Below are 19,071 nucleotides of genomic sequence, written 5' to 3' on the forward strand. Positions count from 1 at the left end.
AAGTTCGCATCATTTTGGACGATAAGTTCTTATCTCTCTCTTTCATACAATACTAGTGAAACATGAATTCCAAGGTCCCATGTATCTTGTATACATCAACTATTTCAAGATGTAACAATAAATGTAAATGATAGCAATGCAGTTTAGGCCTGAGTAAATCCACGTAATATTTTCAGTGGAATTCGTTTAAAAAAATAAAACGTGATTTCCCACTGTAGGTTAGAAAAGAAAAGGTGTCGTATCATCAACTGTATATAGCTGTCTTTTACGCATTACTACATGAAACAAAAAATATAGGAACGATATAAACCATAGAGTTATTTCAGTTATTTGAGTATTTGACGATTCGTCAAAAAATAAAAAACGCATCCGAAACTTTCACCATTATAATGAAAGTATCATTTATTCTTTTACATATTGCACACTAAAAAATAAAGGTTCAAAATTGAACCCCGAAAGGTTCTTGCAAAATCAGCACCCAATGGGTTCAAAAATTGAACCCCTGATTTGGGGTTTAAAAATTGAACCCTGCGGTTGGGGTTCATTTTTGCACCCTGCGGGTTCAAAACTGCACCCCTAAATTTCAAATTGAACCCCTATGGGTGCAATTTTGAACCCGCAGGGTGCAAAAATGAACCCCAACCGCAGGGTTCAATTTTTTAACCCCAAATCAGGGGTTCAATTTTTTAACCCATAGGGTGCTGATTTGCATCAACCCTTCGGGGTTCAATTCTGAACATTTATTTCTTAGTGCTTGCAAGTAAACTTCAAAATTTCTGTAAATAATATCTATCAATATGTCCATCAGTGTTGTAGTCAAGGCTCAAACCTCCAAGGCCAAGGCTTTAATACCCAAGACCAAGGCATCGATCCCCAAGGCCATGCCTAAAAACCTCAGGGCCAAGGCATTTCAAACTTTCAATATATGGAACAATGAGCCAACAACAAGGCGGTTCGAATATCAGTTCGGCGCCCCAACATGTAGGTCGATCATCAATTTGCCCCCCCCCCCTTCGAACATCATTTTGGCATCCCTTCGAACTCAATTTGCCTTCCCTAGTTCGAATATCATCCCCCCTAGCTCGAGTATCAATTTTGCGCCCCCCTAGTTCGATCATTAATTTGGCCCCCCCTTCGAATATCATTTCGCCCCCCTAGCTCGAGTATTAGTTTTGCGCCCCCCTAGTTTGAACATTAATTCGGCGCCCCCCTAGTTTGAGTATCATAGGCGCCCCCCCCCCTAGCTCGAACATCGATTCGGCCCCCCTCCCCAGATCGAGTATTAATTTGGCGCCCCCACTTCGAACATCATTTCGGCGCCCTCCTAGTTCGAATATCAGTTCGGCGCCCCTACATGTAGGTCGATCATTAATTTGGCCCCCCCCCCCTTCGAATATCTTTTCGCCCCCCTAGCTCGAGTATTAATTTTGCGCCCCCCTAGTTAGAACATCAATTCGGCGCCCCTAGTTTGAGTATCAATTTGGCGCCCCCTACCTCGAACATCGATTCGGCCCCCTCCCTAGTTCAAGTATCAATTTGGCGCCCCCACTTCGAACATCATTTCGGCGCCCTCCTAGTTCGAATATCAGTTCGGCGCCCCTACATGTAGGTCGATCATTAATTTGGCCCCCCTTCGAATATCATTTCGCCCCCTAGCTCGAGTATTAATTTTGCGCCCCCTAGTTTGAGTATCAATTTGGCGCCCCCTACCTCGAACATTAATTCGCCCCCCCCCCCCCATTCAAACATCAATTCTGCCCCCAGTTCGAACAGCATTTTGACATTCCTTCGAACATCATTTCAGCGCCCTTTTGGTTCGAACATCATTTTCTTTCCTCCTCTTCCTCTTTTTTTTCTTCTCGTCCTTTCCCTCTTCGTCTCCCCTTTTCTTCTCTTCTTTCCCCTTTCTCTCTTTCTTTTTTCTTCTCTCCTTTCTTCCCTCTTCCTCTTTCTCCTTTTCCTCTCTCTTTTCACCCTCTTCCTCTTTTTTTCTCCCCCTCCCCTCCCCTCCTTTTCTTCTCTTCCTTCCCCCTCTTCCTCTTTTTTCTCTTTCTTTCCCCTCTTCTTTTCTCCTTTTTTCTTCTTTTCTTTCCCCTCTTCTTTTTCTTCTTTTCTTTCCCCTCTCTTTTTTTCTTTCCTCCCTCTTCCCCTCTCTCCTTTTCTTTCCCCTCTTCCTCTTTTTCCCCCTCTCCCCCTCCCTTTTCTTCTCTTCCTTTCCACTTTTCTTCCCCTTCTCTCTCTTTTTTCCTCTTCTTTCTTCCATCTTCCTCTCTTTCCTTTTTTTCTTTTTCCTCTCTCTTCCCCCTCTTCCTCTTTTTTTTCTTCTCCCTCCCCCTCCCTTTTTCTTCTCTTCCTTCGCCCTCTTTTTTCTCTTTCTTTCCCCTCTTTTTCTCTTTTTTTCTTTCCCTTCTTCTTTTCTTTCCCCTCTTTTTTTTCTTCTCTTCTTTCCTCCCTCTCTCTCCCCCTTTCTTTTCTTCTCTTCCTCCTTTCTTTCCTCTTTTTCCTCTCCTTTTCTTCTCTTCCTTTCCCCTCTTCCTCTCTCTTTTTTTTCTCCTTTTCCTTTCCCTCTCTTTTTCCTTCTCTTTCTTTCCCCTTTTCCTCTCTCTTTTCCTTCCCTTCCTTCCCCCTCTTCCCTTTTTCTTCTTTTCTTTCCCCCTTTCCTCTCTCTTTTTCCCCTCTTCTTCCTTCCCCCTCTTCCTCTCTCTCCCCCCTCTTCTTTTCCCCCTCTCCTCTCTCTCTTTTTCTTGCCCCCTTTTCCTCTCTTTTTTTTCCTTTCTTTTTCTTCTTTTTTCCCCTCTTCCCCTCTTTTTCTCTTTCTTTCCCTCTCTCTTTTTTTTTCGCCGAAGGGGGGGGGGGGGCCAAGGCCCCCTCGGCCCCCCCCATGGATCCGCGCCTGGCTGGACGTGATCAATACTCTGCCACAAAAACCCGGCACAGAACAGTGGCATGAAGTTCTGATATACTTCTTCCTTCCATATACATCCAATACATCTTTGCATGCCCAACTCAGAAATTAATTTGCTGATTGCACTATCACCTAATATAATGTCCTTATGAGGAGAAATGTCTCTTACACTTGATGTATTCCCCTATTGCCTCTATTATTCTTTGTCAAGCATAATGCATGCTTCACAGTGGTTTTACTTTTCCCTACTTATAATCAATCTGGGCAGTCTTAACCTAAATTTTGGACTAGATATACATGCCCAACTCTGAGGGCATCTGCGACACATGTACGTTCTATTCATTCACTAGAATTGTACCCAAAGTCCCAAACTACTGGAAACTGCACAGCTGTACATTATGTAAATATTTTTTCTTCATTATCTAGATAGAAAATATTATAAAATAAATGACTAAACTGTCCAACATTATAATCAATTAAAAAAAGGAGCAACATACATACAGAAGATGTAGCTCGAACTATTTCAGGTCTGCCGCATATGCTACATAGTGCATAGGTAAATTGCCAATTCGTCTACTGCCATCCCGTCCACTCACCACATGGTCTACATTCATTTCGTCTAATGCCATTTCGTCCATTAACATTTCGTCTACCACCCATTTCGTCCAATCACCATTTCGTCTAATAGCCATTTAGTCTAATAGCCAGTTAGTCTATAGCCAATTCGTCTACAACCATTTCGTCTACCAACCATTTCGTCTAAATCCATTTGGTCTAATGCCAAATCGTCCATTAACCAGTTCGTCCACCGTTCATTTGGTCCAATAGCCATGTCGGCTAATTTCAGTTGGTCCAATATCCACATCGTCTACTTATCAACTCGTCCAATTGCCATTTCGTCTATTAGTCATTTCGTCCATCAACCATTAGGTCCAATAATCAGTTCGTCTACCAACCAAATCGTCTACTAACCATTTCGTCCAATTCCCAAATCGTCCAATAGCCATTTAGTCTAATAGCCATTCGGTCCAATAGCCATTTCGTCTAATACAAATAATTTGCGTTATCCGAAGAGGGGAGCGAAATGACTTGAAATTATTGATGATATTAGTTTTAAAAACCCCCTAAAAACTATGATGATAACTACTATCGCAAGGGTCGATTCAGTGGGTACAGCAATTCAGGCACCCCCACCCCCCCCCCTAAAACGCACACACACACACATATAAAAGGGGGAACTAAGATGGGGAAAATGGAAAAGGGTCCTTTTAATTTAATTTGTCGCTCAATTTTTATTTAAAAAAAGAAAGGAGAATATTGTATTCCGATATCAAAATACGATAAACAGATGAAAGAAAATATAGCCTTTTAAAGAAATATTATTGATCAATATACCCCCCACCCCCCCAAAAAAAAAACAAAAAGAGCTCTTCCCGATCTGTCCTTTCTTCTTTCCCTGTACTATCCTCTCCCTTTTTGTTCGTTTCCCGTCGCTAGAAGCCCGCCTGCGCCTAAAATAAATGTAGGCCTAGTAGTATTGACAATAACGATGAGTATAATGTTTGTGATATACTCATGCTGTAGCAATTAATGGATATAATAATAAGAATGATAATCATCATAATGATACTAATAAATAATAATAATAATAATAAAATTCACAATAATACTACTACTAATAATAATTATGATGATCATATTACTAATATTAACAAAAATGATAATAATAAGGATAATCATAATAGAAATAATATACATAATTAAAATAATTACTTATACGTAGGCGCGGATCCAGGAGTTTACAGGAAGGGGGGGGTATTGAAATCACTAGAGTAGATTTTTGGTCGCGAGTATATAGGCCTGCCGGGTATAATTATAACACATCCCTTTTGCGGATCTAGCTTTTGCTAATGGGGGCAGGGGGGGGGGCTGTTGCTCGAAAAATGTTCATTCATTTATATATTCCCCTGTCTGCGGATCGAAGAGGGTTTTTTTCGTGTTTTTTTTTTTTTTTGCTTGCGCGAGCTGATCTTTTTTTTTAAAACATTTATTTCATGTAGGCCCACTATTATTTTACACATAAAATCGTAAGTCTTGACACTGTTTGAAATCCTGAACATTTCTCTAGATTAATAACTAATGCGAGGATTGCAAGCGCGCAGCGCGAGCTGAGAATTTTCCATATACTGACATGAAACAGGGGCGTTTTAAGGACTGCGTTTAGGAATTCTTGAAGATACATATTTTACTTTTGTAAATGCAACATCACAGTGCGAGCTGAAATTTTCCTATATTCAGACCTCAAAACGGGGCACTTTAATCACTTTTTGTAAATTTGTATACACATCTAAATAAACAATGCGAGCGCGGGTCGAAATTTGTGATATTCTGACATGAAAAATTACGTTTTAAGGACTGTTTGTAAGCATTCATAAAGTGGATACATAGGCATTTCGAGGAGGGCAAAGCGTCCGCCCCTCCTTATTGACGGCCCCAAAAAAGAGAAAAGGGTGGGGGAGAAAAAAAGAGAAAAAGGGAAGGAGGGAAAAGAAAACGGGGAATGAGACGAGAAAAAGCTGAAGGAAGGAATTAGACATTGACAATCCACGTCACTATATATCCAGTTTAGAAATGAATATACAAACATGTGCACGGCGAGTTAAAAAAATTGATATTTCAGGACACTTTGAACACCCCCTGTAATACAGGATACATAATTATCTTAAAATGAACAATTACTGCAATTATTGCCGAAAATGTTGGTTAATTGACATAAAGAAGTAACAGATTAAGGATTGTTTGAAGGAATTCAAGAAGAGATGGATGTATCATAAATAAAAATGTGAGCGCGCAGCAAGAGCTGAAGCTGTTTCCCTATTTTCAGATCTAAAAAATGGGAGATTTTAATCATTTTTCTTTTGTTATTATGTACAGGATACATATCTCAATAAATTATTAATGCGAGCGCGAAGCATGAGATGTTTCCCTTTCCTTTCCTTTCTTCCTTTCCTTTCTCCCTCTTCCCTCTTCCTTTTTTCCTTCTCTCTTTCTTCCCCATTTTTTTCTCTTTCTCTTCTTTCCCTCTTTTTTTTCTCTCCCTTTTCTTTTCCTCTCTTTCCTTCCCCTTTTTGGCGCCCCCTTTCGCCATCGCCAGTATACCATTCCGTTTTTCCTCGCCCGTATCGTGTATGTATAACCTCGATAAGACACACATTGCTTCCCCCTTTGGGTGGAAAACACTTCCATAATGCAAAGTAATCAATGACGAACAACACTAGTCAACAGTGATAAAATAAATCAAGAAGTTGAAGAGAATTGGTAATTAATTAGGCCCACAATCGCGAATAGAGTCGACTCGGGTCGTAGAGGGCGCTAGTGCAGCATAGTCAGAGTTATCAATAGACAGAGTGGCGACACGCGCACTGAAAACATGATACGCGCGGTCAAAGGTCAGTCATGGGGGGGCTGATTAGTTCCCTCTGCGCACATGCAATTATTTGGCAATCATCACTATTTTTATTCCCGTTTTTATTATTCCTGATTAATTAATTTTCGGCAAACTAGCCTAGGTCCGGAAAAAATAATAATCCGAGTCTAAAAGTAATTTCTCCTCTTTGGTTTAAAGCTTGATGATGAACCTCCTTTAACATTTTGGTTTGTCTGGCAATATTCATTAAAGCTCAATTCCGGTGTTTTTTTTCTTAATTTTAATTTGAAGAATTATACAAGTTTGATTCACTCAATTTACATAAATAAAAAATGGAAATATAGAAAAAAAATAGGCAACAATATGGGAATACCAAAAATTAACAAGGTGATGCCGAAGACATAATTGAGTGGGCAACTTGGGGGAAGGGGGGGGGGCAGTTTTCTACTTCTGAAACGCTACACTGAAATTTGTAATCACAACGCCGGTATCGTACGGGGATGATAAAAAACATATAGGCCTAAGTGATCACACAAAATATAGAGGAAAAGCATTTTGATGATATATGTTTTTATTTAAAGTTAGAATTTAATATAGTCCCCTGGCCTGAAAAATGTGGGCTATATAATTTGCGCTGATTTAGGGGTCGGGTCCATACAGGTGGCAACTCCTAGCTACAATATTTTCACGGACTGTCAATCAATTAGAAATAGGAGCATTGTACTCATATCGAATTTCATGTCTTAAAATGATTTCGAATGATTTAAACAGTATGAATATTAGAATTTAATCAACCTGTCAAAGGCTTTGTAATCGGATGGGCCGGCAAACTTGTCCATTTTTATGTCACCTAAAAATAAACCATTTATCTTTCTGTTTTGTATAACGAAAAGGGGGATCTTACTGATGAATCATTTCTTAATTTATTGTTGTTTTCCTTAGTATTACCATTATTATGACTATCATCATTGTCATATTAAAAATTATCATTGAAATCATTATTTTTTATTATGATCATCATTGCCATCGTTATAATTACTATTATCAGGGCGGCGATTATCATACTTTCTTTCTCTTTTCTTTTTTAACCAAAAAAAGTTGATGCGGTTTTTGCAACCCCCCCCCCCTCCCCCACTCCTGGCGATGACCTTGATGAGCAACATTATCTTTTTAATACGGGGCAAAGGATCTAAGCGATATGTACACTTTTTATCAACCGAAAATAGGGGGAATAATGAGAGTGACAATACCCATACAATCGTAAAAATTCCCTTCGATTTTCTCTTCTTTGTTTCAACTATTTTTTAAAAAATGTACATGGTGATCACCTTTCAACCCGTTGCGCCCGATCATCATTTTCATAATATCTTGTACATATCTGAATAAATGTGATTTATAGTTGTTTCCATCTTAACTTTCATCACCGGCCGCAATGTTATTATTCTAAGTAAAATGATGTAGGCTTATTTTGAAATTATCATCTATTTAAATGCTGATTATTTTCCTCTTATTTTCGAGACTTTTCGATCTTCTTAGTGAAAACAATTTAACTTAATTTTAAATTTGCGGATTGACAATAATTGTCACATTAAAAAAATATCTGCCTCCATTTCCTCTCATTGATTTAATCTGACAATTCTGTCAAATTGTGGAAATTGTAAATAATCTTTCAGTTGTAAATGTACATGTTTATCAGTACTACCCCTCCCTTTATCACTCTCTTTGCCTCTCTCATCTCACGGCACCCTCCTATCTCTTTCTCTTACATTCTCCGATGTATACCTTCCTTTTTCTTGTTCAGTGTAATAAAAAAGAAGAGTCTTAACTTTTATATAGACGCTTGTAATGCATGTTTGAGATGGAGAGCCTATAGCTATAGCAAGATCAAGGACGAATATTGAAAATGAGGGAGAAAACAACCAGACTGCATAACCCATAGGCAGATCTCATTGGCGGAGCAAAAAAAGGGGGGGGGGTGGAAAAGAGAGGAAGGGGGAGGGAGGCGAGTGAATAAAATAAGGTGAGGGGAAGAGTTGGAAAATACCCCCAAGAGTATCTTTCATATCACAATATATTGCATGTTTGATGTCTGTGATACATATCTTGTTCAATATGCTGATACAGAGCTTAAAATATCAAGTTTTGAAAATTAATATAATCCAAAACATATTTCAGCTCGGACATCGAGCTTTCATTATTTTTCTTTGATTTACACATTGAGTTCTGGGAAATCAATGAAAAATTGAAGTCATCTCCTTAATACTTACTCCAAAAATGTATTTAAAACAACAAGAGCTTAAATCATGCTGTATATAGTTTAATTGATTTACATAAAATTGCATAATTGGTAGAAAAAACTTTACAAGCGATTTAAAACGTTTTAAAACAATATTTTTTTTTTATAAGAACCGTTTTTTTATTACAACCCTTGATGAATTGTTAATAAAATATTAACTCATGCATCCTATTCATAATTACTAAAGTGCATAAAATATCAAGTTTTCAAGCCTTGATATCAACAAATTTCGCACTCTCATTGATATATATGTTTCATCTTTATTAATCAAAAGAAGTTATACATTCAACCCAGGTCCATGGCATAGGACTATAACAATATAATCGTTATGCCATCGGCAGGGTGTAATACATAGACAATAAATACATGACATACATACAATAATAAAGATGCATACATGAAATATAAAATGAAACTTTTAAACATCTAATTTGAATAAGAGAGTATGCATTACTTCTATAACAATAACGGTATATAATGATATTTCAACATATTAAGAATTATGTATGAGTTCTTCGCTAAATGATGATAATGATAATAAATAAAACGATAAAATTTTCGAAAATTTTTGATAATTCAATGATTTTTTTATAATGGAATATTGACACATTTTATTTGGCGTTTAGGAAGAGGAACAGAAAGATGACCATTTTCATATAATGACAAGATGTCCTTAGAATGTCCCAGTCCTAGGTTAAAATAATTCCAGAAATATCAGCTCTCGCTTCACTTTCGCATCATATGTTACATGCAATCCATATCCACTTTACAATTTTCATTTTCAGTGCTTGTAAAAGAGCTTCAATTAACATTTTTCATATCAGAATATCAAAATTTTTAATGTAGGAAGATACCTAATTAACCATCTCCATGGTTTACAAAACATGAATAGAGAGTCCCGTCTTTAGGTCTACATGTAAGTCTAATTTTTTTTCCACTCGCATTGTTTAATTATTCTGTTCATGACTACAAGAATTAGAATTTCCTTTTTTAGGTCGGAATGTCAAAAATTTTCAGCACGCGCTTCTTGCTTGCATTATTTGATTGATCTAATATGTATTGTCTTCATGGCTATTAACTGCAAACAGTCCTTAACAGGTCCCTTTTCGATCAAGCCAGAACAAATTAAAAATTTACTATTTATTCATGAATTATTTAGCTACATACGCATTTTGTTCAGGATCAAAAATTACCCCCCAAAAAAATCATTTTTCAGGAAAGTCTATATGAATTTTTTGAAAATTTTAGATCGAGCTTAACGCTCGCAATAGTTTAAATAGGGCCTTTATATGTTCATGTTGTTTTGTAAGAATGAAGTGACTGTTAAGTCTACCCCTTCAAAGAAACAAACAAAAATAAACTTCGAGCAATTGATTGGGGAAAATGTTGGTGAAAAAATTCTGCCCCCACCCCCTCCCCCCTCTTGGCAAAAGCTTGATCTTTTCCTGAAAACAATAATAAGATATAATAAGTGATTTCCATGTACGAAATACATTTCTCTATGCACGATAAGATGGATTCAAACAATACTTTGTTTTTAATCTTGCGTTATGTCACTCAATTCTTCAAATCCAATGAAGCTCATAAAAACTTAAATTGCGCATGCATATCCTATATCTAAGTCTATCGAGAATGACAATAAGAATGAAATTAATCTCAATCGGAAAATCATATCTTCGCTTTTTAGCAGCCTCCTCCGTTTCCGACCTGTTATCGTGAGTATTATACATAATAAGTTTCTTTGTTTTATTGATTATAATTATATCAAGATGTATGTAACAAAACTATTGTAAATGTGAATGATTGTTGGAAATGGAAAAAAAAATAAATAAATGAAAAAGAATAACGGTGAACAATTTTTTTTTTATTTTCCCATTACATTATCATATGCATTAGATTTAAAAAAAAAACAGGCTGTTGAATCAATTTTAATTAAACTAGATTTTTTGATAATGAATTTCAAATTTGAATAACAGACAATTCTTCTTCTTGTTCTTCCTCCACTTTTATCGGAGATCAGCATCAAAATGCAATATGTCGTAATCCATCCATCCAGTACATTGCATTTGAAGGTTAATTTACATAATCAATTCATGGAGGACAGGAAAGAGATACGTTTCATATGAATTTTATATAAAAATAGCATATTTGGAAATGAATTTTGATATAAGATAAAAAAAAAGAAGATGGGTATACATGGTAATATAAATGTACATCCTAACACAAGGATAATGAGGGAATTTTATTGAACATGTAATACATTGATTAGTCCCAGTGACATGATGCATTTGTAAACAAAAAAGAAAAAATACCCTAACAATACATTTATGAGAATAAACAACCAATCATACATAAAAATTATATCAGTATAAGTTGTTCATTCTTTCCAAATTGCAAAATTATAAGAGGGAATGAAAACATATTTTACTTTCAATCTTGCATTATTTCCTGATTGTGTTAACATTCATTCCATGATAAATTATATATGTTTATTAGATTATGACTTACCAGAAACCTTTTTTGAAATAAGTAAATTCTGTTCAGCTTGTTGTTTCCAAATTTGATGCTTAAAACTTGTAGTCACTGAGGTCATTACCTTAATTGCATGATATTTGAAAACACATGCAATTATGATAACAAAATTAGTGATCAAGTACAATTACCAGCAGATAATCTATTATGAAGATATGAGGTGCTAAATGTGGCTACACATTAGACCTGTGCCATTTCCATGCAGTCCAAGCAAGCATTGTTGTCACAGTTATATTATGGTCAAAGCACATGTTAACACATTTTGAATACTGCACTAACATACACTAGGAGTGAATCAAATGACAGTACTGTCAATCTAGCACCATTACTGCTATTGAGGACATAGACAAAAGCACTTTGTGTCATCATTCCTTCTGTATGTATTAACTAGAATCAAGATTGATTCACCTGCTGTCTTGAGAGGTAGATTTAAGCTCTTTTATTAGATTTTAGCCTCTAAATATCGATAAGTTAGAATCGATCTTGGCCTAACTTAGTCTTAGACTAGGTCTACATCTACTATAGATATTCACCAACATTAGACCGTAGTCCAGAGTATAGACTTGAGCACTGTCTGTAGTTTAGTTGTTAGATTACAAATTTTAATCTAACAACTACATGCAGTGCTTAAGTCTTATTAACCTTACTACTTAGGCCTAAAGTTAGATCTATTAAGTTTTCTATAAAAAATTAACACATTTCCTTTATAAAATGTAACAAAAATGGAGTCTAGAGTATAATATTTAGGGATATACTTTCCTCTATATATTAGTAGATTTAAGATTAAGACTAGTAACTTAGAACTAGGCCTAGGCTAGACTAAAGTTAAAAAGTGCCTCCACCCATTGATGGCGTCATACCTGCAATTAACCGCCTACGGCCTATAGGGTGGGCTATGGTTTTCGCCGCCGAAAGCTACGGCGGCGTAGCTCCTTATCTTTGGCTAGGGTCTTGTGAAGGGTAGTCCCATATGCTATATTTTATGAACTGTTTTTGGTACAAATTGAATGGATTTCCCGAAAAATAACATGAAACAACTTGTTAAAAAATCATTCAACCTTGACAGTAATAGTAAAACACTATTTTCAACACGTTGAGGTAATTTGTGCAAAACATGATTAAACAAAACTTTAAAAAATGCAATTATTCTCTCTTACCAAACACTTTTTTTGACATTATTTTGGAAGCCGATTTATGCAAAATAAAACCAGATGTATCTACAAAAAGGCAACTTTATATGTTAAAATACTCACATTGGCGTCTAGAAAATATATCCATGAGTTGAAAGTATCGAGGTATTTAATCACTAAATGGGAGAAAACGTGTAGTTTATTGATATTTCCGGGGGCATGCACCCAGCAGAAGATCACAAGTGCAGAAAATATGCCAGAGGGAACTAATTGGGGCTCCATGAAATATCGGACCAATCAGAACACACTTCCGGTTTCGCCACTCTGTCTATTGATAACTCTGAGCATAGTAGACCAGTATGCGTATTAGACGAAATGAATATTAGACGAAATGGTGATTAGCCAAAATGGCAATTGGACATATTGGCTATTAGACCAAATGGCAATTAGACCAAATGATTGTTAGCCGAAATGAGTTTAGACCAAGTGATAGTAGACCAAATGCAGTTAGACCAAATGGAACATGGACGAAATGAAAGTAGACCAAGTGGTTATTAGACCATTTGCCTTTAGACCATTTGGCTATTAGACCAAATGGGAATAGACGTAATGATAGTGGACAAAGTGGCTATTGGACCAATTGGCAAAAAAATACCATTAGACCAAATGGCTATTAGACCAAATGATAATAGACGAAATGGCTATTAGACGAAATGGCTATTAGACGAAATGGTGATTGGACGAAATGGTAATTGGACCATGTGGATAGTGGACCAACTGATGGTAGACGAAATGATATTAGACCATGTGGGTAGTGGACAAAATGGCAGTGGACGAAATGGCAATAAACCAGTGCATATACAGGAAGTGATTCTTGAGGCTGTTTCATGTCTACTGTATATATATATATTCAAGTCAGTCAATATGATATAACAATTTTACTGACAAGTGCATTTGCATAACTCGCCATTACTTCCCAAGAAGGCTTGTCATTTAATTGGAGCGATTAGTTAGTATCAATAAAGTTTCAGCTTCCCTTTTCCCTCAAGGTTCGGTGTCTTTCCGAGTGTTCCATGCTACATCTACTACAATACCCTGTTTCGGTTTCATAACAAGAGAGATCCTATCTGCACATTTAATGACCCAATGATGATTCCTATCTGTGTGTTAGCTTTGTCATGTGTGAGTAAAAAGTATGAAAAAAAATTATGTATATCGAAATTAGGCTTGTTACCTAGATAAGATTAGGCCTACTATGCACACATTATTATTTGGACTGTCTCTGAACTTTTTAGGGATCTGGTATTATATTTTTTCACTCCAGATTCACACTTTGACCAATTTTTAATCACTTTCATCCAAACATTATGTCCAGATGTTGTATTAAGTAATATGATCTATGGTTGCTATGGAAAATATGTTGCTTAGCAACTGTTGCTATACATGGTCGGAATTTTTCTTGATATATGATTGTAAAATGGGAGCTTAGAAGTCAAAATATAGTTTTTGAATTTTAGATAACATCCCAGAAATGGTGGTTGCCAAGGTAAATAAGTTACCTAGCAACTGTTGCTATACGAGAAGAGGTCAGGTTGGCACCCCCTACTAAAAATGTTCAGCACTATTTTCTCTACCTGTCAGCCAAATTTCATGCTTTTACCATAATCTGAACAATTCTTGCTATTTTTGCACCGATCATCTAGACTATTGGTCTTAGTACCGCCCCACCTTCCACACCTCACGCAAATCCCACTCTAAACACGTACCGTAGTAGGGGCGAAAAGAACATCCTTTATAAAACGTTTTATTTATCATCCCCGCAAATTAGACCCTAAACACGTAGCTTTCCTAGCAAAATGGATACCCTTTTTCATTACTTTTTGTGTTATGGATACCCTTATCACGTTACGTACGTAACATGCCCTATCTTGAAAAAGACATCCTTTTTACGTGTTTTGGGGATCGCGCATGTTATCCATTCCGACCACTCGTCAATGTAAGTGCCCCCCCCCCCCCGGCATAGAAGCCATTTTTTTACACGAATGTAATGCCACTGCAGGTGGTCACGTGCAACTGCACTGATGGATGGTCAGGTGACCACTGTGACGTAGACTTCGATGCATGTGAGGGCAGCGGGCCCTGCTATGACGGGGTTATCTGCTACGATGAGCCTCCATCTTCGGATGAAGAATACAGATGTGGGCCATGCCCTCCCCTGCTGACGGGCGACGGAAGTAACTGCTACGGTGAGTTAAATGTTGTAAACCCTAGAGTTTACAGCAGCGAAAGCCTTTAAAATGCAGCTCCGATGTAAAACGTGCGATGAAGTGAAATGGCCGAGTTTTCCGCAACTGTTAAGGAATCCAGGGACTATTTTCATTAATTCATCTTCATATTGGACAAGGGATGAAATCCTCGAACTGAATCATTTCTCTTCTCCTCCCCCTTCTCTTTCTATTTTCCTTTTTTGGGGGCGTCCTGGGCACATTCCCCTGTCCAGCCTCTTAAATACACAACTGCAGGATACTTGGGGTTTTTTTCAGATAAGGAATTTAGAGATGATTTTAATACATTTTCGTTTGATATTCTTGCAGGTTATCCTTTACATTAGGGCCATCGGAGCATGAGGGATTGTGATATGGCACAGTGGAGTAGGCAATAGGAATAATCGTGTATGGGGTGAATTTATTTATCAATTTCTGACAATGTTCTATCATTCGGTGTTATATCCGTAGCCAACGTAGTTTGGCGTAACAACCAGTTTACAGAGACTGAAGTTTTGGGTCTAACCATCATCATGCTTATAACTTGATATATTCTGCGTTCTTTTCTCTCTTTTTTTGTTACAAGAGTTCATTTAAAACTATAACCATTGATAATTGTGATTCCCTTTTTTACCTTGATTTGTTTAGATTTCAATGAATGTGCTGATAATGACACAAATAACTGTGATCAGGTTTGTGAAAATGCATTGGGATCCTACACATGTTCTTGTGACACAGGCTATAGGCTTGGCCTTGATCAACGTTCATGTATTGGTAAGTTCATGTATGAGTTTGTAAGCGTTGCAGTGGTGTGAATAGGGCAGGATATGATGAGTGTGTGGAAGTGTGTGATGGGTGCGTTGGTGTATGTTTCGGTACGTAGGAGAGGGTGTGTTGGTGTGAGGGTGTGTGTGAACGTGTGTATGACAAAGAGGGGAATTTTGTGGGTGTGTGTGGGTAAGTTGATTGACTGGTGGGTGGATGTGTGTGGGTGAGGGTGTGTGTGTGAGCACATATTTGCCGTGGCCGAGTGGTCTAAGGCGCCTGGCTATACATGGAAAGTCCGGGGTTCGATCCCCGGCTACGACACCTGTGCTCTTTTATCCTGCATTCAAATAAATGGAAATGCTTCACGCATTATTTGTAACTAGGTGTGTACTTGTTTAAAAAAAAAAAAAAAAAAAAAAAAAATATATATATTTGCGAGTGTGAGTATAGTGTATGGCAGTGTGGAAATAAAATGTCCATTTGCGGGTTTTGGGGTGGTTTTTGTGATTTTTTTAACTAGATGCCATTAAAATTGATTAACAAAGCTTTTAAAATGTGGAAGATACGGACTGATCAAAGAATAGAATGACAAGCCACAAAAAAAAAGTTTAAGCAGATGAAAATAAAAAAAGATTGTCTTTGTCATCGTTGTAAAAGATAGTAGAATTGTAGTAGTAGTAGTAGTAGTAGAGTGTGGTAGTAGTAGAAGTAGCAGTAGTAGTAGTAGTAGTTGTAGTTGTTGTAGTAGTAGTAGTAGTTGTAGTAGTAGTAGAAGTAGTAGTAGTAGTAGAAGCAGTGTGGTCGTAGTATAAGTAGTCGTAGTTGCCGTCGTCGTCGTAGTAATAATAATAGCAACAGCAGAAGTAAAACTTCTTAAAGATCGAAAATATACGTTATAATTGAAATGGTTGCAAATTGGATGATTATACTATAGTGATATTAATGATAATGATATTAAATATTACTAATCATGAGAACTCAAGAAAACGTTAATGATGTTAATTGATATAACGGTTACAATAACGATACTAGTGGACAATAAAATCCACAACTTGACAGTTCAATTATCTTCGCAATATTATTTTACCTAAATGTACCTTCTTTTACGTTTTTTTTCAGAGATATTTTGTACTGAGGAACTAATGAATTCCACTGGATCTGAAAACTGTACTTGCGAGCCAGGCTTTGAACTCATAAATGGATCCTGTATAGGTAAAACGTTACATCACGAGGCAGTTACAGCAACTACACCTAATCCAGTCCGATCTAACTATCATGGCTATTTCATTATTTTAATGGCACACCATCAGTCTATTTACAATCATTGAAATCATTGGTGGTGATTTTAGCTTGTAACAATGGCAAAATTTCACAAGGCTTCTAGAGGAAAGATAGTTGTTAGTTTTAACAGTTGTATTAATGACAAAATGTTTGATATCAAAGTGCAATCCAGTTTAATTTAATGATTTATTATTTGATAATCCTTATTCCTAATTTGAAGAACAATAATTTGATCTAACTATAAATTAATGGAAGATAAATCGGAACTCGACATAATAGTAAACGGGCTACATAATTATTAGATCGTGATCTTTAAAATATCTGTACCTAGTTGCAGAGAATAGCATATCCATTATTTAAATGTTAAATAAAAGATCACTGCCGAATAAATGCCTTGTTCGTGGGATTTTTAAAAATCTAATCGACGCCTTACACCACTCGGCAATGGCACCTCTGCTAGCTTCATAACGCTGACGGGCTAAGTACGATGCAGGGAGTATGAGAACAAAAGTAGTCCACGATCTGCATTAAAGGACAAGTCCCTCCAAAATGTTAATTGAATGAAAAGAGAAAATCCAACAAAGACTAGCACTGAAAAAAATCATTAAAATCGGATGTATACTAAAGTTACGACATTTGAAAGTTTTGCTTAATTTCCCCAAAAATGTACATCCCGGTCGGTATGCAATGAGGAGACTGATGACATCATCCACTTACTATTTCTTTTGTATTTCATTTTATGAAATATTTGATTTTCTCCTCATGGATATGTGAAACAAAGATACATTCCTCCCTGAACATGTGCAACTAGAATGGTTTCATCATTTTACAGTGAGAAACATCACCGATTCTTTCATATCCATACAACTCTTTTGTGAAAAATATATTTTTTTAATTTCGATTTTGATGAAATTTTCTGCGTTATGCTTGTGCGATTTTTTTTCTTTTATAATTCAAATCAGTATATTTTGGGGGTTGACTTGAACTTTGAGCCTACATGTACATCTTGTGCAATATCATACATATATTGAACAATCTAACTCGGAAAAAAAAGATCTTTAAATAATCAAAATTCCCCTAAAAATGTTATCCTTTCATTTCATTCTTAGATTTTGATGAATGTCTAGCTGGTGTCGACCAGTGCCCGCCTGATATATCTACTTGCAACAACATACCAGGAGATCATAATTGCACTTGCCATTCAGGATACGAAAACATGTCCCCAAAAGAGTGTCAAGGTACTGATTTCTTTTTATTTATTTATTTGTCTATCATTCATTTGTTTAATTATTTATTTATCTATTTATGTATTTATTATATATTCATTTACCTATTTATTTATGGGTTTATGTATTTATTCACATTTTTTATACAGTGCGTATAAAAAAAAGTTTACACTTAGATAAAATCCTGTAAAACTATACATTTGTAATATCCTGAGGATTTTTCCACCTTTTAACATTGGTACAAATAACGATATAACTGTCAAAAAAACATTTCTGCTTGAGTGAGCACCACTTATTGTTTAATTTGGCGTAGGTTTTGGACTGTCCCATTAGGCTCTGTCCTTGGAATCGCTAGATGTCATATTCATTCTAAAACTGTGTTTCACTGACTCACTGTATTTTAATCAATTTTATGTTTGTAAGTATGAAATACTCTCTTACACTGAAATAGATATTGACGAATGTGAACTTGGCTTGGATAATTGCAACAGGACTGAATTCAACTGTGTGAACACACTGGGTAACTTCTCATGCGTATGCAAGGAGGATACAACAGAAATCAATGGAGTTTGTCTAGGTAAGAAAATGTGTTCCTAATAATAACAATAATAATAAAAGTAATGAATTTAAAAATGAAATTAATAATAATAATAATAACAATAATGACAGTAAAAATGATGAAAATAATAATGACAATGAACATTTAGAGGTATAAAAACATGATATAAGTACTTTCTATATCTTTTCTATTCCCAGGCAGCCTCTTCAACTCTCATTTAGGTCATATATTCTTTATCATGTAACACTGTCATTCTTCTTTTTGACCTGTTTGTAATTTTGTATTCTCTACGTATTTGAAATGCCAAATAAAACTAAAATATAATGATAATAATAATAGTAATGATAATGACAATGTTTTTTTTTTTTTTTTTTTTTTTATAATGACAATGTTAATAATAATATCTGAATCTGTAATATTTTCATTGATTGTATGAAATAGGTGCATTGACATTGTCGCTCAACGCTCGTTTTTCATTCATCAACGGGCTTAGCGTTGTTACCTACCCTGACACAATTGACTCTCAAGAAAATCAGCAGAAGTTGGCACAAGATGTAAGTTTTTGGAAAGGCGTCATTTCAAAAGGCTTGAATGTTGCAAAAATTGTGCTTACGTGAGAGTTTGAAGAACGTTATTGCTGACAATTTGCTTTTTGCCATTACTGGTGTGTGAAATACATTAAT

The 19,071-nt window shown here is 36.1% G+C and overlaps 1 protein-coding gene across 1 annotated transcript in view; it reads left to right on the forward strand.

Annotated features, from left to right (window-relative positions):
- The window catches only part of LOC121421983 (fibrillin-3-like), a 53,904-nt gene that overhangs the window by 32,003 nt on the left and 2,830 nt on the right, over positions 1 to 19,071 (forward strand). Inside the window, exons 12-17 of the mRNA XM_041616784.1 lie at positions 14,350 to 14,536; positions 15,203 to 15,328; positions 16,442 to 16,534; positions 17,713 to 17,841; positions 18,281 to 18,406; positions 18,830 to 18,942. Of these exons, the coding sequence (XP_041472718.1) occupies positions 14,350 to 14,536; positions 15,203 to 15,328; positions 16,442 to 16,534; positions 17,713 to 17,841; positions 18,281 to 18,406; positions 18,830 to 18,942 (774 nt within the window). The remainder of the gene's footprint in view (positions 1 to 14,349; positions 14,537 to 15,202; positions 15,329 to 16,441; positions 16,535 to 17,712; positions 17,842 to 18,280; positions 18,407 to 18,829; positions 18,943 to 19,071) is intronic.

The sequence above is a fragment of the Lytechinus variegatus genome, chromosome 9, assembly GCF_018143015.1.
Source record: "Lytechinus variegatus isolate NC3 chromosome 9, Lvar_3.0, whole genome shotgun sequence".
In the NCBI taxonomy this organism is placed as follows: domain Eukaryota; kingdom Metazoa; phylum Echinodermata; class Echinoidea; order Temnopleuroida; family Toxopneustidae; genus Lytechinus; species Lytechinus variegatus.